Source organism: Lathamus discolor, chromosome 24 (assembly GCF_037157495.1).
Source record: "Lathamus discolor isolate bLatDis1 chromosome 24, bLatDis1.hap1, whole genome shotgun sequence".
Lineage (NCBI taxonomy): Eukaryota > Metazoa > Chordata > Aves > Psittaciformes > Psittacidae > Lathamus > Lathamus discolor.
Genome location: NC_088907.1, coordinates 2,110,936 through 2,133,592, shown reverse-complemented (window position 1 = coordinate 2,133,592; position 22,657 = coordinate 2,110,936). Strand labels below are relative to the sequence as shown.

Here is a 22,657-nt window from a genome sequence, read left to right as displayed (position 1 = left end):
GTGCTGGGGCCCGTGTGCGGGGTCAAGCCCCTCTGTCCCATCAGCCGCCCCCAGCCCCCGGCAGCCACCGGACTGAGGCCCTGGCCCGGGGCGGGCGGGACTGCGGATCCCCGCCGCTGCCGGGGCCGGTGCCCGCCCGCCCGGCCGGTGCCGCGCCGTCCCCCGGGGCCGCCCCCTCCGGATCTGGGCGGGGAGCGCCGGCCCCACCGCCCCCTTCGGCTCCGTCCCGTCCCGTCCCGCCGCCGCCGCCGCCGCATGGGGCCCCCCGGGCCGGCCTGACCCGCACCCGCATCCCCGCCGCCCCCGGAGACTGGCCCCGGCCGGCCCCCCCTTGGAGCACGCAGCGACGCCCGTGCCCCTTTCAGGGGATAGAGACCCCCGGGGCTGCCCCGGCAGGACCCCCCCGCACGCCTGGAAGAACCCCCGGCACGTCCCGCCGCTGGAGCACGGACCCCGACCCCCCGGCAGCCTTCGTGTGCCCGGAACCCCCGCGGAGACGCGGTCCCCTCCCGGGGAGGCGGGAGCCGGCACCACTGGGGACCCAGCGGCCGTCCCGCCTGGAGCCCCCCGGCCCCCCGCCGGCGTCCCCCCAAGTCCCGGGCTGGCCCCTGGCCACCGAGGGTCCCGATCCCAGGGCTGGGGGGAGCCGGGCTGCCCCGCGCCCCCCGGCTGAGCCGGCCCTGAGCCGGTGGGGCGGCCGTGGGGTGTTGGAGCTCCCCGGGTTGGGGGCCGCGGCGCCCTGCCCCGCGCCGGCCCCATGGCAGCCAAGTGGTTCAAGGAGTTCCCCTCCAACCTGAAGACGGTTTCGGAGCGGGCCCGGCCGGGCAGCGGCAGCCTCGGCAAGAGCCGCAAGAACTCGGGCGCTGAGCTGGGGGGCTGCCGGGCCGGGCCGGGGGGCGGCAAGGAGGGCGGGGGGCGGCTGTCCCGGGACAACCTGCAGGGTCTGCTCCAAGCCGCCACCGGGAAGATGCGGAAGAACTCCCGAGTGGAGGGGGGGGCTTCGGAGGGACCCCCCAAACCCTGCGGCACCTACATCAACCGCCTCATCAAGGTGGAGGCCCACGAGAAGAACGGGAAGGGGTACCCCGGGCCCCCGCCCGCACCCGAGCAGGACAAGGGCAAGACCCCCAAGACAGAAACGGTAAGGAGGGAAATGTGGGGGTGCTGGGGCGGCTTTAACCACTGTGGGCTGCAGCAGCTCATTAGCACGGCTCAGCCCGGCCTTTCATCGTGCTGCCTTCAAGTCCCGTTCAAAGCTCCCTTCATCCCACTTGCCCTTCATCAGCGGGGAGCGCCAACCCCTCGGATGCCAGCACACCCTGACCCGGCGCTGGTTAAACAAAGGCTTACATAAAGCTGCTCTGGGAGCCGGACTTTCCACCCCCCTCCTCCTCCCCCCCCCCCCCCCCGAGAGCACTGGGATGGGGTGGGGGGTGGGGGTGTCACTCAAAAGTCCCCGAGCCCCTCCCCACCCCCCAGGCTTCTCCCCCACTACCGGGGTGCGCAGGGCTGGGGGCTGCTCCCCCTCAGAGATGCCCCTGGGGCTGTGGCACAGCTCCATCTACCCCATAGGAGCTGCCATCCTGCCCGTGGGACCCCTCTCCCTATCCTGCCTGGCTCTGCACTGTGCCATCCCCACCATCCCCTCCCACCCCACCACCGGTGGGGATCCCCAGCAGCCCCCAATGGCTGGTGCTGCCCACCCCGTCCCCAGGTCATCATCCTGGAGGACTATGCCGATCCCTATGATGCCAAGCGCACCAAGGGGCAGCGGGATGCCGAGCGCCTGGGTGAGAATGACGGGTACATGGAGCCCTACGACGCGCAGCAGATGATCACAGGTACGTGCTGTGTGGTGCCCCCCAAGCAGTGACCCCCGGCTGTGGCGCCTGCCCAGCTAAGCCACAACAACAGGAACTGACTTGGCCGGAAGCTGGAAATAAAAGCTTTGCTGCTGATGGTTATTTTCCATGTGGGGCAGCTGGGGCCATTTGGCGGAGCCCAGCGCCATGGGGTGAAGCAGAGGGCCAGGGGCTGTGGAGTCTCCTGTGGGGCTGAGCTGCAGTGTGGGGTGTAGCATCCTGCTGCCATAGACCCCTCCTGGCCCCACCGGTGTGTGTGGTAACAGCAGGCCAGGTGCCACGAGGATGGGCCCCATCCTCCTCCAGCACCTCCCAGTGGGGCATCCCTGCCATGGGGTGCATGTCCCTCCCCAAGGGCAGGCGCTGGGGTGGCAGTGGTGGGTGTCTCAGCCCTTCCCTGATGCACAGTCCCTCTTCCCCACAGAAATCCGCCGTCGGGGCTCCAAGGACCCCCTGGTCAAAGCCATCCTCCTGCTGGACGGGCCCGGTGAGCCCGGGGAGGGGGGAGGCAAGCTGGAGCCAGCCAAGTGGCCGGGGGGCAAGGAGGCAGCGGGGAAGGGGCCACAGCTCTACGACACCCCCTATGAGCCCGGGGAAGGGGTGACTGGGGGCACCCCAGAGCGCAGGCCGAGGGCCGGGGATGGGCGGCTGCCCGAGAACGATGAGCGCCCGGCGGGGGAGTACGAGCAGCCCTGGGAGTGGAAGAAGGAGCAAATTGTCAAAGCACTGTCAGGTAGGGGACAGGGACGGGGATGGGGACAAGGATGGGGAGAGGGATGAGGACAGTGATGGGGACAGACTTTTTAGTAGGGCCTGTAGTGACAGGACAAGGGGAGGTGATTTTGCACTAAAAGAGGGGGATTGAGATGAGCTCTTAGGCAGAAGCTCTTCCCTGTGAGGGCGCTGAGGCGCTGGCACAGGGTGCCCAGAGAAGCTGTGGCTGCCCCATCCCTGGCAGTGCTCAAGGCCAGGTTGGACACAGGGGCTTGGAGCATCCTGATGTAGCTGGAGATGTCTCTGCTCATTCAGGGTGGGGTGGGGGACAGGGACAGAGGTGGGGATGAAGGTGGCAGGGAAGTGTCTTTCAAAGCTCTTATCTCGTTGTCATCCCCCCCTCAGTCCAGTTCGAGGGCTCAGAGCGGCCCAAGGAGGAGGCGCCGCGGCAGCACCTTCGCCAGAAGAGCTGGACCCCCAAGATGCTGAAGCCGACAGGCCCCGAGCACAGCGAAGGGGAGAGGGTGGACCCCGCGCTGGCGCTGGAGAAGCAGCCGTGAGTGACGAGGCCGAGCCAGGGCAGGAAACGGATAGGGGTGGGGGGCGTCCCTGTGGCTTGGCCTCTACTCAGCGTCCCCCGCATCCCCCCGCAGCTGGTACCACGGGGCCATCACACGGGCAGAGGCCGAGAGCCGGTTGCAGGCGTGCCGGGAGGCCGGGTTCCTGGTGCGCACCAGCGAGACCGGCAGCGGCAAATACTCCATCGCGCTCAAGTGAGTGGCTGCGCGGAGCCGGACGGGGGCGTGTGTCCCTGGCTGGGGGGGGGGGATACTGCAGCAGAGCCCCAGTAATGGGGTGGGAGCAGCCGGACCCGTCCCCGCACCCGCAGCGGGACTGGGGTGGGGGGGTGGCTGTTCCCCCTCCTCCCCTTCCCCGGCTCATTGTCGGCAGCGCCGGTGGCGTTTCCTTCCTGAGGAAGCGGAGCCCCTGGAGCCGAAACAATCGGAGCGGGACGGGAACAAACAGGGGTGGATGCGGCCGCGGGGCGGGCGGGCGCCGGGGGGTGGTGGCCCCGCTGACGTCCCGCACCGGCCGCCCAGGACCAGCCAGGGCTGCGTCCACATCATCGTGGCCCAAACCAAGGACAACAAGTACACGCTCAGCCAGGCCAGCGGCGTCTTCGCCAGCGTCCCCGAGGTCGTGCACTACTATTCCACAGAGAAGCTGCCCTTCAAGGGGGCCGAGCACATGGCCCTGCTGCACCCCGTGCACTGCAAGCTGCATTAGCACCCACTAATGCCCCCCCACCCCGACTGGCCTTGACCCCCGCCCGCCCTGCGGCTTGGGGCAGGGTCCGCAAAGGACCCCGCAGCCCCGTGCTGCTGTTGCCGGCTGGCGCCAGCCTCCTGCGCTCCCCTTGCGCCAGGACGGATCCTGCCCGCCCCGTACTGGAGCCGACGCGGTGCCGGGGTCGGGGGGGCCGCAGCAGGCGGGGACGTGTAACAGAGTAGTGAAATAAACGTGTTGGCTGAGAGGAGGCGGGTGGCCGGGGAGGGGAGGGCTGCAGCGGGCAGGGGATGGGGATGGGACTGTGATGGGGCATAGGGATGGGGGCCCCGAGGGTGCCAGGATGGGCAGTGCCCTGCCTGTGGGTGCTATTGGAGGGTGAAAAGAGGAACCCAGCCCTCTCCCTGCTGGGGCCTCGTGGGGCCGGCTGCCAGCTGTGGAGCAGGGTTTCAGAACTGGGGGGACTGCCCCAGGCTCAGACCCCTCACCCCCCCACAGTAGGCACCAGCTTAACTGGGAGGGCAGAAGCCGGGAACAGCCCCATTCGTGCCAGCAGAAGCCACACTGGGTTTGGGGGTCAGCGGTTTTGGGCACCCCCCTCCTCATCTGCATCCTGCCAGGCTTTTTATAGAGTGGGGCTGGTGGGGGGGGGGGGGGGGGGAGGGGACAGGACACGGTGTCCCCAAGGTGCCCGGTCCCCCCTCCCCTTGCGCTGTGGTTTCCTGCCTGGGTGCAGCTGCAGCTCCAGCTCCCTGGGGCCTCACACAACCCAGCATGGGGTGGGCACAGCCTGGGAGGCACTTGGTAGCATGGGCGGGGGCACAACATAGGGCACTTGTTTAGGGTGCACTGCAAGGCATATGGGGGACAGATGAGGAGTGCTTGGCCTCGACTGGGAGGGGGGCACAGCCCAACCTCCCCTCAGCCCCCACAGCTGCAGTGACCCCCCCAATGCACCCGCTCCGTTACAAACCAAAGGCATTTATTTGAAACACGTTTTGCCCCATTTCCCCACGATAGGGGGCCTGTGGGATGGGGCTGATCCAGCCAGACCCTCCCGGTACCCCCCCCAGGGGTGCCCCAGCCCCATCCCTGTGGGCACAGCCCAGCCCTGCTCCCACGCTCCAGTGCAGCCACCCCAGCTTGGCTGCGGCCCCAGAGCTGCCCTCTGGGACACAGCTTGGCCCCCCCCCAGCCGGTCTCTGTAGGGAGGGTGCAGATCTCCCCCACCATCTCCTCTCCCAGCCATGGGACTTGGGGACATTTTCAGCATCTCTGGGTAGTGGGGGGGGACATGCTGCTCCAAGGGCCACATCCTAAGCCCCAGGACCCCCCAGGACCAGGGATCCCCCAACCCAACCTGGAAGTGCCCAACAGCTCATCCAGACCCCAGCTACTGCCCTGAGAAGAAGTAGTCCAGGCTGGTGACGTGGAGCCCCCCAGGGGCTGGGGAGCGGGGCAGGGATAGCAGTGGGGTGTCACTAAGTGGGGGCCTGGGGGGGCCCAGGGGTACCAGCACGTGCTGCCCCTCGCCCTCTGGCTTCGCCCCCTGCCACCCACCCATCTGCCAGAGCTGCCGGTACCTGCAGGAGGGAACAGAGGGCCCACGTTGGGGGGGGGGTAAAGTGGAGCCCCCTGCCCCGAATCGTGTTGTGCCCCCCCCAGGCACTCACCTCAGCACAATACCAATGCAGAGGGCGATGCCCAGGAGTAGGCTTCCTCCGGCCACCAGGAAGGGGTAAGGTGATGCTGTGGAGCGGGCACTGGCTTCCATGATGGGCCCTGGGGCATAGAGGAGGGGATGGGCTCATTGTGGGGATCAGGGACATGGGGGTCACAACCACCCCACTGCCACCCCAGGGGCTCCTCCTCACCACCAGTGCCATCAGCACCATCTTCTGCAAAGAGCTCAGGGGGCAGTGTGAGCCCATAGGTGCCATCCTCCATGGGGAACTGCAGGAGAAGGCAAGGGGGGGCATTAGGGGATGGGGCAGCACCCCCACCCTAGTGTCCCTTTGTCCCACACAGGGACACAAGACCCAGCTAAGAGTGCAGCATGTCCCCCTGGTGCTAAGCCCTACCTGGGAGCTGAAGAATCCCATTTCAGAGGCAAGGTCCTTGGGGTCTGCAAAGTGATGGGGGGGGATTGTGATGGGGAGACCCTGTGCTGAACCCCCTGCCTCAGGGCCACACATCCCCCCCTCCTACCTGTCCATGGGGCACCCACTGCCTCCCGGCTCCACTCGCTCCATGCACCATGGCCAAACTCTTCCTGTGCCCGCACCTGCACCACATGCCGCAGTCCCCGCCATGCGTCATGGATGTCTAGCCATGTTGTTGTCACTTGGTCAACCTGGGGGAACATGGGCAGCACGGGGCTGGGGACATGGTCAGCACGGGGCTGGGGACATGGGCACGGGCAGCTGGGCCAGGGTCTCACCTCACTGAAGGTCTGGGCAGGCTCGGGGCGGTAGCGGACCTGGAAGCGGAGCCAGTAGAAGCGATGATCCCATGATGAGGGGTAGGACCAATTCACCCGCAGCCGCTGTGGTGCCTTCTCCAGAGCTGTCACCGTCACATTCAGGGGGGGGTCAGGCCTCACTGCTGGGGCACAGGGGGATCAGGTCCTGGCACGGAGCTGCTCAGCCAGCCCCAACCTCGTCAAGAGGCGAGCAGCACTCACGGACACCATTGAGGGTGATGATCTTGTCCTCGCCGGCTGCCCCGCCAGCGCCATTGCTGACACACGTGGACACCAGGAAGGGTTTGGTGTCATCGGCCCCCCGGGGCACCTTCACCCGGCAAACAAACTTCTGTGCCTTGGAGAAGAAGCGGCACCGCTGCTCTGTGGCGTTCTCAGCCGTGAACCTGTGGGGCGGTGGCTCAGCTGGGGCTGTGGCACGCATGGGGCAGCCGCGGGGACAGAGCCCCCTCTGAAGCTGCCATGTTGTCGGGTCCCATGTAGGTGCTTGGCCATCCCTCACCTCTGCTTCACCCAGAGCATCGCCCTTGTCCCTGGAGATGGCTTTGCCCACAGTGGCCACTCACACAGCACGTCGTGGTCGTGGCTGCGCCGGTAGCAGGAGACGCGGGGTGTCTCGGGGGGCTCTGCAAAGCAGGGAGGTGCTGGGGGACCCCCCATACCTGGTGGTGCTACGAGGGCCCCCCGTGCCCTGGCGCGGACCCACCTTGCACCAGCAGCCGCAGCGAGCGCAGGCGCTGGCTCCCCACGAAGCAGCTGTAGGTGCCTGCGTCCTCGTGGCGCAGGCGGTGCAGGGGCAGCGCGTTCCCCGCGGGCAGCCGCTGGCTTCGGCCCCGCTCCTCTGCCCGCCAGGACACGGTGACGTTCCCTGGAGCCTCGTCCCAGCACCTCAGTGTGATGTTCGCTCCTGGGCGGCCCAGCACTGTGTCCCGGGACAGCCCTGGGGGGTGAGAACGTCCCGGCAATGGAGACAAGACCCCAGCGTGTCCCCAGCGGAAGGGGTGCCCCCCCCCCCCCCCCCGCCTGCTCCCCGTGTGCCACTGCTCAGAGTCAATATTTGCAGGAGGCTCCGAGAGGCAGCTCCCGCTGAGTCAGCGATTCCCCATCGAGCTGGTCAATGTGGACTCCCCCCTGCACACGGGACCCCCCCCCAGCATCAGGTGGTGGGACCCAGCTCGGCAGCACTGGCAGGGGAGCACCAGGAGAGCCACAGCTGGGACCGGGGGTTTCGGGGATGCCGGGTTCCGGCGCTGGGGGGGCGGTTAAAGCGGCCCAAGCTGCGGTGGCACCAGGCCGGAGGCCCAGGCTGGTCCGGGGCCAAGGGTGGCCGCCCGGGGCAGCGCTCCCGGCTGCCGCTACAAAGGTCAACAACCAGCACGGAGCTGCTGTTCCTGCTGCCGGGAACGCGCTCGGCACCCAGTAACCCCCAGCACCCAGCACTATTCAGGACCCCCCCAGCACCCAGCAACTAGCACCCACCAGCACCAAGCACCCTCCAGCACCCAGCACTCCTCTCCAGCACCCAGCACTCCTCTCCAGCACCGGACACCCCCCAGCACCCACTCCGAGCCCGAGGGAAGGGAACTGCCCTCTCCAAAGGGAACTGCCCCCCACCTATCCCATGGCTCCGGTACCGGTGGGGGGGAGCCCTGCCGGAGGGGGGGTGATGTGGGTGGCGGGTGTCCTCCTGCTCCATGCCCCGCTCCCGGTCGCACTCACCCAAGGGGCCGCAGGGCCGCCGGGGAGCGGCGGCGGCAGCGAGGAGGAGGAAGATGAGCGGCTGCGGGCAGCAGGACATCGGCGAAGCAGCGCACGGTGCAGCCGCTGCCCACGGTTGTGAAACCGGGACGGGACGGGACGGGACGGGACGGGGAACGGGGGCGGCTCCAGCACGTGCACCCGGACTGGGCGGGGCCAGCACCGGGGGAAGGGGGCAGGAAAGCAGCTCCCGCTCCGCCCCCCGGCTCTGCACTCCCGGTGCCCGCACCTGCGGCCCCCTCGGCACCCGTCCCTCCCCCGCAGGACACAGGACACGGCGGAGGCTGCGCACAACTTTGTGGTTGTTTTTATATAGAAAACGCTGGGTTTTGGTTCACTTTTTCCCACTGCTGTCCCGTGATTTTGATACAATCCCGCACTATAGAAACGTGTAATAAATTAGACGCCCCGATCCTCGCGTTCCCCACCCCGACACAAAGAAACTCCCGAACTTCCCGAAAAATTGACTCCAGCCCAAGCCAGAGCCTGTCCTGAACCGGATTCCTCTTTGGTATCACAGAGACCCCCGACACCCCCCGTCCCCGGGGATCTCCCCCGGTGGGGACCCCGGGAGCTGGCGTGGGGAGGGAGTAGGGAGGAAGCGGAGGCTGAGGGTTGTGCAAGAGCCCCGTGTTGGGTGTGGGAGTGAATCACGGCGGCTGCTCCCGCAGAGACAGGGAAGGACCCGGCGAGCGCTTCCCCTTTCCCAGCCCATCCCCCGGCTCCGGAGCGCCCCCCGGCCACGGCCTCCTCGCTCTCTCCATCACCGTGTGCAACACAGAGCGAAACAGTTGTGGAGGGTTTGTCCTTCCTTGTCTGTTTTGTGTTTTTTGTGGGTTTCTTTTGGTGGTTTTTTTCTCTATTTTGATATAAAAAGAAGACACGGGGCGGGGGGAGGGAAGAGGGAGGCCGCTGTCACAGCACCCCCGACTCCCCGCACCTGCCCGTGGTGGTGGCTCTGGCATGATACATTCATGTGTAATAGGGTACTTGCACTCCGTGGAGGTGAATACTGACAGAGAAGCAGCCCAGGGGGGCTGCTGGGGGCAGCGTCCGTGTGTCCATCCCTCCCAGGGACGGGGAAAAAGGACTTTTTGGTTACGCCGTGACAAACTCCACCAACACCTCAGGGGCACACGTGGCCTCTGTCCTCCTGCTTGGGACACCCCAGGGCACTGCGAGAGAAGGGGGATCCCTGGCTGCATGGGAGGGGACGTGCCCCCCCCTTCCCCAGCCTCACACCTTGAGAGTCTTGCTGGCGGCACTGCTGGGGCTGCCAGCGGTGCTGCTGTCGCTGCCCTTCTTCTTGCGCAGGGTCTCGATCCAGCCAGTGCTGGGCCGGGCCGTGAAGCTGGAGAGCGCCAGGGAGCTAAGCCGCATGTTCTTGCCGGACATGATGAGCTCTCCGAAGCCCTCCTGGTGGGAGAAGGCGTAGCCGGAGCGGCGGGAGCCCATGCGCCCTGCGCGCCGCATGCACCGGTGCTGGGTCTTCTGCTTCTTCCGCACGAGCTGAGTGTAGCGCACCTGAGGACAGCACCAGGGACACGTCAGGGGCCCCCAGGGAAAAGGACACCCCCCCGTGCCCACCTCCTATGGTCGCGCGCTCCCACCGTGTCTGAGAGTTCAGGCTTCAGGTCCAGCTTGAGGAAGCGAAAGGCCACAACGGGCATGATGCAGACCACGGTGGTGAGGGCGATGGTCAACCAGACTGTAGGCTGGGCCAGCGTGTTCTGTGCATTACCTTGAGGGAGGATCACGAGGCTAGGCAGGGCTGGGCCAGGGTAGCATGCTGCTGGGGTGGGGCGCATCGCTCAGCTCCCCTGTCACTCACCCACAAAGCGGAACTGGTTGGGGAACATCTGGAAGAGTCCATCGCTGTGCATGGCAAACAGGATGGCGAAGTAGGCGGCAAGGCTGCCCCAGATGAAGAAGTGGTTGATGGCTGTCCAGAAGCCTGTGTCCAGCCCGATCTGGTAGAGAGGGGAAGGAAGAAGCAGGGCTTAGGGAGCAGCCATGGTAAGCCAAGCATGGCCATGGGGCAGGATGGGACCCAAGCCTTCACCAGCTCTTTGTGCTCCAGGTGAGGGGCAGAGCCTGAGCAGCCACATCCCTACCTGCCACCTCCCTGTAAGCAGCCATGTCCCTACCTGCACGCTGACGACAATCACGAGGGAGGTGGCGACGGTGACGGCGAAGGACTGGTAGTCAGCCAGCTGAGCTCCATCATCACGGGTGGCATCAGCAAAGACGCCATAGGGGATGAAGAACATGAGGACAGAGGTGTAGATGCCCTGGGCGATGCAGATGAAGAACTCCCGTTTGTTGAAGAGCAGATTCAGCTGTCCGGGCTCATAGAGCTTGGGGTACTCCATGCTCCGCTGCTCTGGCACGTCCTGGGGACACAGGGCACACTTGGCACCTTCCTGCATCCTGGGGCAGGCAGAACCTGCTCCCTGGGGCTGGGCCAGCCTTCACCGCTGACCGTGAAGAGACAAGGTCAGCCCAGCCCAGGCACCCGGGCAGCCCTTCCTCCTGCAGATGGGCCACAAAGGGGCCAGCAACTTGTGCACCCAAGGAGCCCCTGCACTGCTCCCCACTGTACCTGGTCGAATACCCCCATGGCGAGCACGGGCAGCGACGTGTAGACGATGTTGTAGAGCGTGATGAAGTACTGGTCGTACACAGTCTGCATGGAATGGAGCGCTCAGGGGGACACCAGACCTGCTCTGTACCCCGCTGTCCCTGTGCCCGCCCCAAGTGGTGCAATGCCCTGGGCTCCTCACACCCACCACATGCTGCCACTCTCTGGAGGGATCCCAGGCTGTGCCTGCAGGTGCAGGATGAGGCCCCACTGGGAGCCTGGGGACCGGGGCATGCCTCAGAGCAGAGGGGTCCCGTGGGCAAACCCTCTCCAACTCCAAGCGTGAGGAGCCAACAACCCACCTGTGCCGAGAAGCCGCAGAAGAAGCCAAACCAGAAGTGGACCATGGTGAAGGCAAAGTTCTTGTAGAAGAAGTAGCAGAGGAACTTGCACATGCGCAGGTAGGACCAGCGTCCGTGCACCAGCAGCAGGCGCTGCAGGAACTTGAACTGGGAGAAGGAGTAGTCGGAGGCCAGCACTGCCTGGATGCCCTCCTGCCCACTGATGCCCACCCCGATGTGGGCGGCTGTGGAGGGAAGAGATACGTGGGGTGAGGAGGGCTCTGCCAGGAGCACCGGGGACCAGGGGTGACATAAACCCACTGGGACTGTGCTCCTGCGGGGCACAAAGGGGCAAGGGCAGAGGCTGCCATGGGATGGTGCAAGGGGGGATCTGTCCCTCCTCCTGCTGCCCAGACCCTGGGACTCACTCTTGATCATGCTGACATCGTTGGCACCGTCCCCAATGGCCAGGGTCACAGCTTTCTTGTACTTCTTCACGAGCTCCACCACCTGGGCCTTCTGCAGGGGTGTGACACGGCAGCAGATGACAGCCTTGCAAGCACATGCCGTCTCCAGGAACTCCACCTCCATGTCAGCCTCCAGCGCATGGGCCTGCAAGGAGAGCAGGGGGATGCTGGGGACACAGCCCAGAGCTGAGCATGGTGCCCCCTCCAGCCACGCTCCCAGGTCCCTACCAGGCTATGCCCATTGATGACCAGGGCGTATTCACCCGCGATGGCTTCCAGCACAGAGGTGAGCTTGGAAGAGGAGAGTTTCTCCTGGTAGAAGCCATTGCCTGTGGAGCGTGACGCATCCATCATCTTCTCCCGGGCTTTCCTGAAGGAGAAGGGTCAGGGAGCCCCGAGTGAGTGCACTTCTGTATCCCCCAGTTCCCCACATGCAGCTGTGCCCCACACCAGCCTCATGCACGTCCTCTGCCCCCAACCCTCACCTGAGCTCCTCTCGCACCTCCAGCACAGTGTGGCCCGTGACCACAAACACCTCGGTCATGTCATCCGTCAGCATCTTGCAGGAGTAGCCAATGTTCACGGCTGTTTCTGGGGATGGGAAACCAGGGGCTGAGCCAGGCCTAGCCCAGGGGGGAGCACATGTCCCACTGCCCCCCAGGAAAACAGCCTCATCTCCAGCCAGCCCAGACCCCCACCCCAGCACTGCTCACCCTGCTTGTCCCCAGTCAGCACCCAGATCTTGATGTTGGCCAGTGTCAGGATGGCGATGGTTTCAGGGACCCCCTGCTGCAGTTTGTCCTCGATGGCTGTGGCTCCAAGCAGCTGGAGCACCCAAAGAGGCCGGAGGTCAGGCTGCCCCCCAGCCCCTTCCCGCTCCCCAGTGCCCCCAGCCCCACATACCATCATATCGTGCTCCACCTCATCGTAGAGCTGAGCCAGGCGATCCTCCCGGGCCTCGTGGGCACTGCTGGCTCGGTGCAGCCGCTCAGACCACTCCTCGTAGTAGCTCTCCTCCAGGTCTTTGTAGGCCAGCACCAGCGTTCGCAGCCCCTCGCCAGCATATTCCTGCAGGGGCCGGAGTTGGGTGAAGGGACAGAGCCTTGATGGTGTCCCCAGACTCTGATGGCCTCCGGGGCAGAGCACAAGCCAGGCTCCACGCCTGTGGGCAGCCCCTCTTCCCTCCGCAGCCCTGCCAGCAGGACCCTGCCACACTCACATTGAGGTGGTCGGTGGTGACATTGGTCAGGTCCTGGTTGATGGGGTGGAGGCGCTCCAGCAGGATGGTGTCAGCACCTTTGCAGTACAGCCGGATCTTGCCCTCGGGGCTGCGCACTGTGGGGAGCAGGGAACAAGCTGCCTGGCTCAGGGGAGCAGGAGCAGGTCCCACTCCTACCTCCAGCCATGAGCCGATGATGCCTCCACAGTCACGTCACCATTTGCATGGGGCTGGTCCCTGAGTCCACTGCAGCAAGCCCCCAGCCCTCCCAGCCCCTGTGCCGGGCCCAGGGTCTCACCGATGACAGACATGCGCTTGCGGATGTTGTTGAAGTCCAGGATGGCCAGCAGCTGGTACGTGATGGCTCGGCCCAGCTCGTGCACCGTGATTGTCTTGGGAGTACGGGACCGGAACACGAAGCCGAAGTTCCTGGAGGCTGTGACCAGTGCTCCCTCGTCCGGGGACTGAGCTTTGTAATAGAGCTCTCCTGGGGACAGCATAGGGTTGAGAGGCTGCGCCACAGCCCGAGCCATGCAGGGAGCAGGGCCAGGTCCTGTCCTCTGCACCCACCTTCGCTCTTCTCCTCGGACATGACGGTGTGGCAGAGCGAGAGCAGACGGAAGAACTCATGCACGTGGGCATCTCCCAGCTTGATGGCTTCCAGCAGGCTGGGGTCCCAGAACTGGAACCGGGGGTCTGCCAGTGGGTTGAAGGAGAAGTCGACCGGCTCTGGCCGCTGGCAGGGACAGAGATGAGGTTATGCCGCTGCGGGCAGCAGCATGGCCAGGCAGGAGCCCTGCGGCACTCTCACCTCTCCCAGCTCTGCCTTGTGGCCCAGCATGTCCTGCACATCACCTGTGAACCAGGGCACAGGTTAATCAGGAAAGGGCCCCAATGCTGTGGCTCCACCAACACCCATGCCCAGGGGTGCCCCCAGGCTATGGCTGAGCCCTCTCCTCCCCCAGGGTCGGCGGGAGGGGACCTGGTGCACCCACCCCCTGCAGGCATGGCAGCCCATCCCCAGTGCCCTGAGCTCACCGTAGCTGTGCCCGTTCACAGAGCACTTGCTGAAGACCATGATGTTCTGGGTAAGGGTGCCAGTCTTGTCAGAGAAGATGTACTCCACCTGCCCCAGCTCCTCATTGAGGGTGGTGGTCCGGGCCTCAGCTGGCGTGCGACGCTTGGCACAGTACATCTTCTTGTCCCAGTTGATGAAGTAGCTGTGCCCGAGGCGGATCACCTCGACGCTGCACGGGGGACAGCCACGTGTCACCAGGGCAGGGCTACTCTGCTGAGCCAGTGACGGGCACACACCCCCCACCCCAGGCCCCCAGCTGCCTGGGTCACCCCCGAACCCAGGGCCCCCATGCTGCTTGCTGGCTCCCGCACCCTTCCCCGGGGCTGGCCTGCACCCGCTCCTACCAACAGCCACCGCCAAGCCAGGGCTGGGGTCGCAGGGCCTGGCACCGAGGGGGGAGCCCACAGGGCTCCCTGGGCATGTCCCCAAACCCCCTCCCCAGCCCCCAGGGCAGACAGCAATGAGCTAGTGGCAGGGGTGGGGGCGACACGTTCTTACCTCGGGGCTAAGGGTGACAGAACCCATGCTGGGGAACGAAAAGAGAGAGAAATTAAAAGAGAGAGAGAAGGGGACAGTGCAGGAGCCTGGGAGCTGCAGGAAGGCAGAGCAAAATAACCAGCATGCAGCCAGGGCAGGGACAGACGAGCAGCCAGACACAGCCGGGGGGCCCCGAGGGACCTGTGGGGTCTCAGATCTTGGGGTATCCCCAAGGGCAGACGTGGCCCATCACCAGAAGAGCAGCCCGCACCCACCCCATGCACACAGCTCTGCCCGTGGGTCTCCATCCCCATCTCCCCTCCCCAGAGGGCACCCCTAATTCCTGGTGCCTGCCCCTCGCACATCCCCAGCCCCTCGGTCACTGTCCTACCTTACGTAGAGTGAGATGGGCACCACAGTGTTGAGGATGATGATGTAGGACCAGAAGGAGAGAAAGCCCGAGAAGAAGGCACTGTGCACCCCCTCATCCCAGGGCAGGTAGATCTGGAAGCAGACGCCCACCTCATGCTCCCAGATGGCATTGCCAATGGCCAGAATCACCCCCATGCACACCAGGAACCCGAAGATCTGGGGACAGGACAGAACATCAGAGCCCAAACGAGGCCACAGCCGGGGCTCCCTGGGATCTGCCTCCTGCATACCCAGAGCACCAGCGTGTTCATCAGCCGATCGATGCTCGTCCGCTTGAACTTGGTCCGGCCGCTGTTCTGCATGAGCTTGGTGTCAGGCCCTGGAGGAGGGAAGGGTGTCAGGGGTTTTCTCCCTTGTGTGCAGGACAGTGGTGGCTGCTGTCCCAACCCACCTGCAAAGATGACGAGGCCGAAGCACCACTCGGTGTTGCGCAGGACGCAGCCCCGCAGCAGCATGTTCTGGTTGCTCAGGGGGTACTTGTTCTCCTTCCAGTACAGCGTTCCTCCAAACTTGTCCAGCTTGTTGTTGGGGGGTTCACAGATCACCTCACCTGGGCACAGGGGATGGCTTGGCTATAACGTGACTTCTCCACGTGCTCAGCTCCATCCCAGTGCTCCCAGCACTGTCCCCAGCTCCCCAGACATCTGATTCTAACCATAGGACCACAACAGTGCGGGGATGGTCCTAGTCTCTCCAGGGTGGGCCCACGCCAAGATGATGGAGGAGAAAACCCAGGGGCTGGTCACAGGCACTCACCATCAAACTGAGCCAGCTTGCTGGTGCTACCCAGCTCTGAGGTGACGGGGATGGCCTGCCGCACCTTCATGTTGGTCTCTCTGTGGGCAAGGAGGCACCACACGTGGGGTTAGAGGCAGCAGATGCTCCCTAGGTTTCGGTCCCCAGCAGTTCCTGCCCTGCCCTGATCTCACTCCTACCTCTCGCCTTCCCCTGTCACTCAGGGCGAGCAGGGGTTACCTACCCGTCCAGCTCTGCAGTCTCTATGTAGCACAACCCATGGGGTTCGCTGCTGGAGAGCAGGAGGAGGTCAGCCTGCCAGGAGAGACGTGGGAAGGGCTGTGCTGACACCGAGTCCCCTACACCTTCCCCAGGGAAGCCAGGGGCCAGCAGGGTCCAGAAGCAGCTGTCCTCAGCATGGTGCTGCTGGCATCCTGGACACCAGTTCCTGAAGGACCCACATCAGGCAGATCCCCAGAGCTCCAATGCTACATCCTAAACGCAGCTTCTCAGCGGGGAAGTCCCTGACACCTCCACCCCAGGAGGTGATGGAGGAGCACCGTGCCACGCCACTGTCCCTGTGTGCCACCAAGCCAGGACCACTCTTGTGTTGGGGCCACACTCACCGCCACAAACTGGTTGTTCTCCAGCTTGATGATGTCTCCAACACGGACGTTCATCCACTGCTCCTGTTGGAGGCTGCAGGGGACAGCACAGTGGAGTTAGGCAGGAGTTGGCAGAGCTCTGTTCCCCTGCCTGCAGCCCTGAGCCATGTCCTGTGGGGGCCATGCCTCCTCCTTGGCTGTCCTGTCCCTGTGACACTCACACTCCACTGATGAGCACCTGAGACTGCCGGTTGTTCACCTGGTTGTCACTTTTATGGCGGAACTGGGTGCAGAGGAGAAGACAGTGGCATCAGCCCCACTGGGGATGGGGTCCTGCAGCCCTACCCCTGCACACCCGCACTGGGGTCACAGCCCCAAGTCCCCCGGCCCGGACAGAGGGGCACGTGGGGAACCACTCACATAGTCGTCCGTGGCATCTTTGACAGCTGTGATGGTTAAGACAAGAACCAAAGGCACGATGGTGGTGAACCAGGAGAGGGAAGAGATCTGCGGGATCAGCTGGGGACAGAGAGTGGGAGCTGGGGCGGACCAGGCCAGCCCCAGGCCCACACCATCCCTGCTCAAGGGTGTCAAACCCACGCTTCCCAAGGGCAGGATGTGTCCTGGGCCCCCCCGGCTGCCCAGCCAGGGAAGGAGACCACGGAGGAGCCCCATCTGCCTCCCCAGGACCCCAGCACTCACCTGCAGGATGAGGAGGAAGAGGAAATAGGTGTTGGCCACTTCCTGGAACTGCTCGAAGAGGTTGACAGGCAGGAAGGTGATGATGTTGTACTTGGAGGTCTTGATGCAGTTGCTCTGGGGATGGACAGGACAAAAGGGGGGTTCATGAGTTGCTGAGGCCCCCGTAGCCCCCAGCATCACTCTGAGAGCTGCAGCTCACCATGGCCCTAACCTGGGATCTCAGCCCAGCAGCTCCTACCTCTCCTCTAACTCTTCCTTCCCCACCAGTACTCAGGGACCTGTCTGTACCCAGAGACCAACCAGTGCCCAGGAAGCAGCTGGTACCGAGAGACCATAGTGCAGTGCTGTGCCGTGCAGTGCTGTGCCGTGCAGTGCTGTGCTGTGCAGTGCAGTGCTGTGCAGTGCAGTGCTGTGCAGTGCAGTGCTGTGCCGTGCAGTGCTGTGCTGTGCAGTGCAGTGCTGTGCAGTGCAGTGCTGTGCCGTGCAGTGCTGTGCTGTGCAGTGCAGTGCTGTGCAGTGCAGTGCTGTGCAGTGCAGTGCTGTGCCGTGCAGTGGTGTGCCGTGCAGTGCTGTGCTGTGCAGTGCAGTGCTGTGCAGTGCAGTGCTGTGCCATGCAGTGCTGTGCCGTGCAGTGCTGTGCAGTGCAGTGCTGTGCCGTGCAGTGCTGTGCCGTGCAGTGCTGTGCTGTGCAGTGCAGTGCTGTGCCATGCAGTGCTGTGCCGTGCAGTGCCGTGTGATGCTGTCAGCACAATTGTCTCACGGATGAACACCTATTTTTAGCTGTAACCCCCTCCCTCCCCCCCCCGGGCGCTGACCCGGTCCCAGCCCCCCCCGGCCCGCTCCCCCCCCCCCCAGGCGCACTCACTGCGTACTGGAACTTCTCGTTGTAGTCCCGCGCGTTGGCTCGCACCCGCCGCTCCTCCTCTGCAACAGAGCCGGGCGCTGCCCTCAGCACCCAGAGCCCCGAACCCCCCCCGCGCCCCCGGCCAGGCCCCGCCGCGCCCCGCGGCACTCCCGGCCCCGCGGCCGCTTCTCGGGCATCTCCCGGGGCGCGCTCACGGCCGCGGCTTCATCCCGCGCTGCCGCAGCCCCTGCCCCGGCCCTGCCGCCCCGCCGCGGTACCGGGGCCCACCGGGGCCTGCCGCGGCCTTACCGGCCTCCCTGCCCCACTCACCTGGGGCCCGGCGGGCCGCGCACCGCTCCATGGCCCGCGGCCCCGCAGCCCATGGGGAGCGGGCTGGCGGCCGGGGCCGGGGGCCGGTACCGGGGCCGCTGCGGCCCCGCTCCCGCTGCCGCGCAGCTGCCGCCGGCTTAGCGCCCCATGGCCGCGGCGGCGCCGGTCGGCGGCGGAAGTGATGGGGAGGGGAGAACCGGGATGGAACCGGGGACGGGGCGGCCCCCGGAGGGCGGCAGCGGGGTCCTGGGAGCGGGGGGTGGCACCTCACGGACACCCCACGGGCACCCCATAGACAAGGCGTGGCCGCTGCATGGACACCCCACGGGCACCCCATGGATACCCCATCGACACCCCACGGATACCCCACGGCCTCAGGCCTCGTTTATTGGTGCAATGGGGGCCGTGGGGGGCCGGTGCCGTTGGCTCAGGGCAGGGGGGTGTCTCGAGCATCACTTCTGGGGCAGCGTCCTCCCGGTGTCCTCTGCGAGTGAGGTCCTGGGGTCCGTGGGGACGGCGGCGCTGCTGAGGACCGGGGGGCTCTGCCCAGCTGCGGCGGCGCCCTCCGAGAGCGGGTGGTGAAATGCCACGAGGAGCTGGTACAGGGTTGAGCCCACGGCGGCGCCCAGCATCGGTGCCACCACCGGCACCCACCACCACCCTTTGCCCCTGCTGGGGATGGGGCACAGTGGGCAAGGCATCACCCCCATGCTCCCCACCTTCACCCCCTTACCTCTACCCACCTGAAGACCTCCGTGCCCCAACCTGCCACATAGGTGAAGAGTCGGGGCCCAAAGTCCCGCGCAGGGTTCATGGGGCAGTTGCAGTTGGAGCCCATGGAGACCTCGAGGCATAACACCAGCAGGGCCACTGCCACTGGCTCCAGGCCCTTGGGGACGCCTTTGTTGCGGGTGTCCAAGATGGCCAGGATGCCCACAATCAGCAGCGCTGTGGCCACCACCTGCAGGGCCGGTGTGACAGCTCAGTGCCAGGGGGACCGGTGCCGCCAGGCTGGGGAGAGCCAACCCTGGCACCCACCTGGTCCAAGAAGCCATTGGAGAGGGACAGGTAGTCAGCGGGGTAGGTGGCAAAGATGGAGGCGGTTTCCCAGGGGCCGAAGGCAGTGAGGGTCCCGTTGCTGTAGTGATGAATGGCATCTGCAGAGCAAAGGCAGAGCCTGTGTGGGGAGCCCGGTCACCCTGACACCACCACTGGACACGGGCCCCCCGCCCTGTACCATAGTAGACAGCGTAGACAGCTCCAGCAGAAATGAACGCTGCCAAGGTCTGCACAGCCACAAAGATGGGCAACTTCCACCAGGGAAACTGCTCCAGGAGGCACATGGCGAGGGAGAACGCCGGGTTCAGGTGGGCCCCTGCAATGGAGCAGGGAGAGGGGTGGGAGCAGGGGGTCCTTGGAGCCAGTGGACAGCAGGAGCAGGGCCCCCTCCCCAGCCTCACCAGAGACTCCCCCTGCTATGTAGATGGACACCATGACGGCCAGGGCGCCTGCCAGGTAGGCAGTGAGGATGTTCCCCTTGGTCTCAGAGCTGGTGACCATCTGTGCTGAGCCGCTCAGCGTGATGAGCTGCAGGAGAGGAACGGCACAGCCCCTCGCTGAGCCCCCAGCCTGCTCCCCGGGGGTAGGATCAGCGCTGAGCCCAGGCAGCAGGGGATCAGCCAGGTGAGGGCTGCTCCAGTGCTGCTGCCTGCACCATCTCCATCCCGGATCCCCTGGCTCCAGGTTCGGGCACCACATGGAGACAGGCAGGGAGGTGGCAACTGTTCCTGATTGTGGTTCTAATCGCAAAGTATGCTGTGTGCTTCCCTGGGGAGGCAGCGGGGAAGAAGCGCTGCCCTTCAGGATTCAGCCCCCGGTGCAGCTCCAGAGCCCCAACCTTTGCCTGAGGCAGGGCAGGAGGTGTCAAGGTACATGCTACCCAGCACCGCTCCCTCAGGAGCTATATGGCAGCTCCTGTGCCCATGTTGTACCCGAGCCACTGCGGTGCAGCATGTCCCAGGTCCAAGCAGGAGGCCAGGTAATTCCTTCATGAGCACAGTGCAGCCCCAAACCCCCCCTGCCCTGGGATCCCCCAGTGTCTGCCCCAACCCCACCCTGTTCCCCACTCACAATGAGCACGACGACAGCCAGCATCTCAGCCAGGCACTCCCGCACCAGCTGGTTCTGGATGTGGAGCAGAGCCCGGGTGCTCTCCAAGAAGGAAGTGCTGCCCATGGAGCTGGCCAGGAGCAGGCAGCGACAGCTGTGGTGCTGGGCTCTGTCCCAGCCAGGTTTTATAAGCCCTAGTGCTGGGTGATAATGTGCAGACTTTACACCAATCGGAACCACAGCACAGGGAGACGCCTCACAGGGACCAGATTCTTGTGTGGGGCTGGGGACAGCAGTGTGGCCCTGGTAGGAGCAGAGCCCCCAGGGTCCCCAGGATCTGCTGAGCCAGCACAGGCACGTGTGCTCCGGGGAGCTCTGCTTTTCCCTGCCAGATCCCTGCTCCCAGGCAGCGCTAATGAAGAGGAATGAAGAAGCCTTGGAATGGATCCTGGGCTGGTCCCTTGAGACCAGACATGGTGGGCAGGGATTGGCACAGAGCAGCCCATCACTGCCTGCACCCAGTAGCCACTTGGTGGGTTCCTGGCTCTGCATCGGGCAGGTTCTGGCCTGAAGGAGCATGGCAGGTCACCATTAGCATAAATAGACTTTATTTCTCTGTACACACATGCGCATACACACTCAGCCCCCCAAGGGATCCTTCTGCAGAAGATGGGCAGCCCCCAGAGACGAGCTCCCAGCAGGATCTGATCCATCTGTAGCAGGAACAGGCGGTGAGAAGAGGCTGCTGCCAGTGTCCACCCATCCACTCATCCATCCCCATGGCCCTGGGGAGCCCCAGGGTCCCCCCACGCATCACACCTACGGGGTGCTCAGCAGGGCTGGGCACAGCTACCAGCTTGAGAACCAGCGTCGGAAGAAGCTGCCCAGTGCAGAGGATGGGTCACTCAGGTTCGGAGGGTGGAGACTGTCCTCTGGTGGCCACGTGCCTGCGAACTGTGCCAGATCCCCTGGGAGAGGAGGGAGAGCTGGCTCATGGGGGCCTCGCCTTGCTTCCCTCACCCTCCCCAGTGCCCCACTCACGATCATCCATATTGACCACCTCCTCTCGGTAGTCTTTGTTCTGCCCGTCCTCCTTGGTGGTGGTGATAAAAGCCTGGTCCCCCCTCCGGCGTGTCACCGTTGTCTCCCGGCGGCCCTGGCTGTCCTGCACGGTGCGGCGCTCCTCCACCGCCTGTGCAGAGCACCGCCAAGCCCTGAACCCCGCCACCGGCCCTGGCTCCGCTCCGTGCACTGGGGAAGAGTGTTCCCCGGTCACCCGCTGCCCCTTGCTGCCCCCTCAGGGGACACTCACCCCATCAGGCAAAGTCACTTTGGTGACAGAGACGCTCTGGAAGTAAGAGTGAGCCCTGGGCTCGCCGGGTCTCAGGATGGTGCCCAGGCCTGCGGAGGAGACCTGCGAGTCCAGGTCTGGGGAGGAGGGAGATGTGAGATGGTGACAACGGCATGGGGCAGGGTGGGCAGGGACCCTGTGGCACCCACCCTGATCTGCCTTGAGGCCGGGAGGAGACGGGGCAGCATCGTCCAGCTGCAAGGCAAAGCGCGCACTGGTGACACAGAGGACACCCCAGCGGCCATCAGAGCCCGGCCCGCGCGGGGCAGAGCCCCACTCACCCCCAGGAAGGGGCTCCATGGCTGGGCCGGGCTCTCCGGGTGCTTCAGCATCGAGTCCCGCAGCGGCCGCCCCTCGCCGGGGCTGGGCACTGGAGGCTCGGGCGGGGGCAGCCGCTCCTCCAGCTCGCCAAAGGGCAGAGGGAGCCCGGCCCAGGCGCCGCCGAACACCCCCAGGAGCTCGCCCACGTCCCGGAACAGCTCCTCGAAGGCACCGCGGGGCCCGAAGCCGAAGTGCGGGGGGGGCTGCGCCAGGGACGGGCCGTCCTCGTCACCCTCGTCCTCGTCCCACGTCGCGCCGCCAAAGAGCGGGTCCCGGGGCCTGCGGGACCACGGCGCTGAGACACCGGAGCAAGCGGGGCTGGGGGGGTTAACGGGGGCCGTGTTTAACCGGGAGCGGCGGGGGGGGGGGCAACGGGGGGTTAACCGGTACCTCCGCGGCCCCGCGAACCCGAAGAAGCCCCGAAACGCATCGTAGAAGCTCATCGCCACCGCCCGCTGCCGCCGCGTCGCGCTGCCGTAAAGCGCCGCCGGTTGTCGCGAAGCGCCGGCGGAGCCGCCGGGTCCTAAGCTCCGCCGCGGAGGCCTCGGCTCCGGCGCCTGGCTCTACCCTCCGCCTCCCCCCGCTCCCAGGCTCCTGCTGGGCTCCGCTCCCCACCCGCGGCAGGCACAAGCGGACCCCGGTGCCCGGGAAGGAGCCACAAAAGGGCGCTATAAACCCGGGTAGGGGGAGGCAGGAGAACCTGCTCCGTGCCCCAAAAAGATGGAGCCAGGCAGGGAAGGGAGGGAGGAAAGATGCACACATGACTTTGTGATCTTTATTCTCTTTAGTGAAGAGCCCCCCGCACAGGGGCTGCGTTTGGAACTGAAAAAGACAAGATCTGACTGCATAGAAAACAACCAAAAACCCCAACCTGGAGCCTAAAAGCAGAAGGTACTTACAGCGTGCAAGGTGTGGGGGGGCAAAAGTAAATCGGGGGGTGCAGAACACCCGCTCCAGGGCGG

The 22,657-nt window shown here is 65.5% G+C and overlaps 5 protein-coding genes across 11 annotated transcripts; 1 reads left to right on the top strand and 4 right to left on the bottom strand.

Annotated features, from left to right (window-relative positions):
* The first annotated feature begins 191 nt into the window (after nt 1–191).
* SHE (Src homology 2 domain containing E) lies at nt 192–4,110 on the top strand. Of its 2 annotated transcripts, none has more exons than XM_065660320.1 (6): nt 192–1,141; nt 1,715–1,841; nt 2,287–2,349; nt 2,982–3,132; nt 3,230–3,349; nt 3,552–4,110. In XM_065660320.1, the coding sequence occupies exons 1-6, from the start codon at nt 758–760 to the stop codon at nt 3,871–3,873; spliced, it is 1,167 nt and encodes a 388-aa protein (XP_065516392.1). In that variant the 5' UTR covers nt 192–757; the 3' UTR covers nt 3,874–4,110. The 2 variants fall into 2 exon arrangements, with proteins under 2 accessions (XP_065516392.1, XP_065516391.1); XM_065660319.1 differs by having other exon boundaries at nt 194–1,141; nt 2,287–2,595; nt 3,677–4,110.
* Nucleotides 4,111–4,828: 718 nt separating this feature from the next.
* Nucleotides 4,829–8,231, bottom strand: IL6R (interleukin 6 receptor). Of its 3 annotated transcripts, XM_065660317.1 has the most exons (10): nt 8,065–8,227; nt 7,052–7,285; nt 6,848–6,971; nt 6,547–6,731; nt 6,304–6,464; nt 6,072–6,216; nt 5,945–5,988; nt 5,738–5,816; nt 5,537–5,645; nt 4,829–5,446 (listed from the first exon to the last, which is right to left on the bottom strand). In XM_065660317.1, the coding sequence occupies exons 1-10, from the start codon at nt 8,141–8,143 to the stop codon at nt 5,257–5,259; spliced, it is 1,350 nt and encodes a 449-aa protein (XP_065516389.1). In that variant the 5' UTR covers nt 8,144–8,227; the 3' UTR covers nt 4,829–5,256. The 3 variants fall into 3 exon arrangements, with proteins under 3 accessions (XP_065516389.1, XP_065516388.1, XP_065516390.1); XM_065660316.1 differs by having other exon boundaries at nt 6,072–6,464; nt 8,065–8,231; XM_065660318.1 differs by lacking the exons at nt 5,738–5,816; nt 5,945–5,988 and having other exon boundaries at nt 8,065–8,230.
* A 163-nt stretch (nt 8,232–8,394) lies between these two features.
* Nucleotides 8,395–18,071, bottom strand: ATP8B2 (ATPase phospholipid transporting 8B2). Of its 2 annotated transcripts, none has more exons than XM_065660313.1 (27): nt 17,915–18,071; nt 17,606–17,664; nt 16,741–16,854; nt 16,459–16,557; nt 16,260–16,321; nt 16,060–16,132; nt 15,678–15,748; nt 15,455–15,534; nt 15,090–15,248; nt 14,929–15,017; nt 14,658–14,854; nt 13,750–13,958; nt 13,523–13,566; nt 13,282–13,447; nt 13,010–13,198; nt 12,712–12,827; nt 12,396–12,560; nt 12,206–12,317; nt 11,978–12,083; nt 11,721–11,862; nt 11,454–11,637; nt 11,047–11,270; nt 10,706–10,789; nt 10,251–10,496; nt 9,935–10,073; nt 9,714–9,844; nt 8,395–9,627 (listed from the first exon to the last, which is right to left on the bottom strand). In XM_065660313.1, the coding sequence occupies exons 1-27, from the start codon at nt 17,943–17,945 to the stop codon at nt 9,340–9,342; spliced, it is 3,579 nt and encodes a 1,192-aa protein (XP_065516385.1). In that variant the 5' UTR covers nt 17,946–18,071; the 3' UTR covers nt 8,395–9,339. The 2 variants fall into 2 exon arrangements, with proteins under 2 accessions (XP_065516385.1, XP_065516384.1); XM_065660312.1 differs by having other exon boundaries at nt 17,613–17,664; nt 17,915–18,052.
* A 32-nt stretch (nt 18,072–18,103) lies between these two features.
* Nucleotides 18,104–20,149, bottom strand: AQP10 (aquaporin 10). The gene is made up of 6 exons (XM_065660311.1): nt 20,045–20,149; nt 19,375–19,501; nt 19,152–19,289; nt 18,953–19,071; nt 18,658–18,875; nt 18,104–18,586 (listed from the first exon to the last, which is right to left on the bottom strand). The coding sequence occupies exons 1-6, from the start codon at nt 20,147–20,149 to the stop codon at nt 18,367–18,369; spliced, it is 927 nt and encodes a 308-aa protein (XP_065516383.1). The 3' UTR covers nt 18,104–18,366.
* Nucleotides 20,150–20,614: 465 nt separating this feature from the next.
* Nucleotides 20,615–22,247, bottom strand: HAX1 (HCLS1 associated protein X-1). 3 transcript variants are annotated; one of them, XM_065660287.1, is made up of 7 exons: nt 22,086–22,247; nt 21,656–22,013; nt 21,524–21,569; nt 21,336–21,451; nt 21,065–21,215; nt 20,843–20,991; nt 20,615–20,736 (listed from the first exon to the last, which is right to left on the bottom strand). In XM_065660287.1, exons 1-6 carry the CDS (start codon nt 22,136–22,138, stop codon nt 20,873–20,875), a joined length of 843 nt encoding a protein of 280 aa, XP_065516359.1. In that variant the 5' UTR covers nt 22,139–22,247; the 3' UTR covers nt 20,615–20,736; nt 20,843–20,872. The 3 variants fall into 3 exon arrangements, with proteins under 3 accessions (XP_065516359.1, XP_065516360.1, XP_065516361.1); XM_065660288.1 differs by having other exon boundaries at nt 20,847–20,991; nt 21,656–21,974; nt 22,086–22,240; XM_065660289.1 differs by having other exon boundaries at nt 20,847–20,991; nt 22,086–22,221.
* Nucleotides 22,248–22,657: the final 410 nt, after the last annotated feature.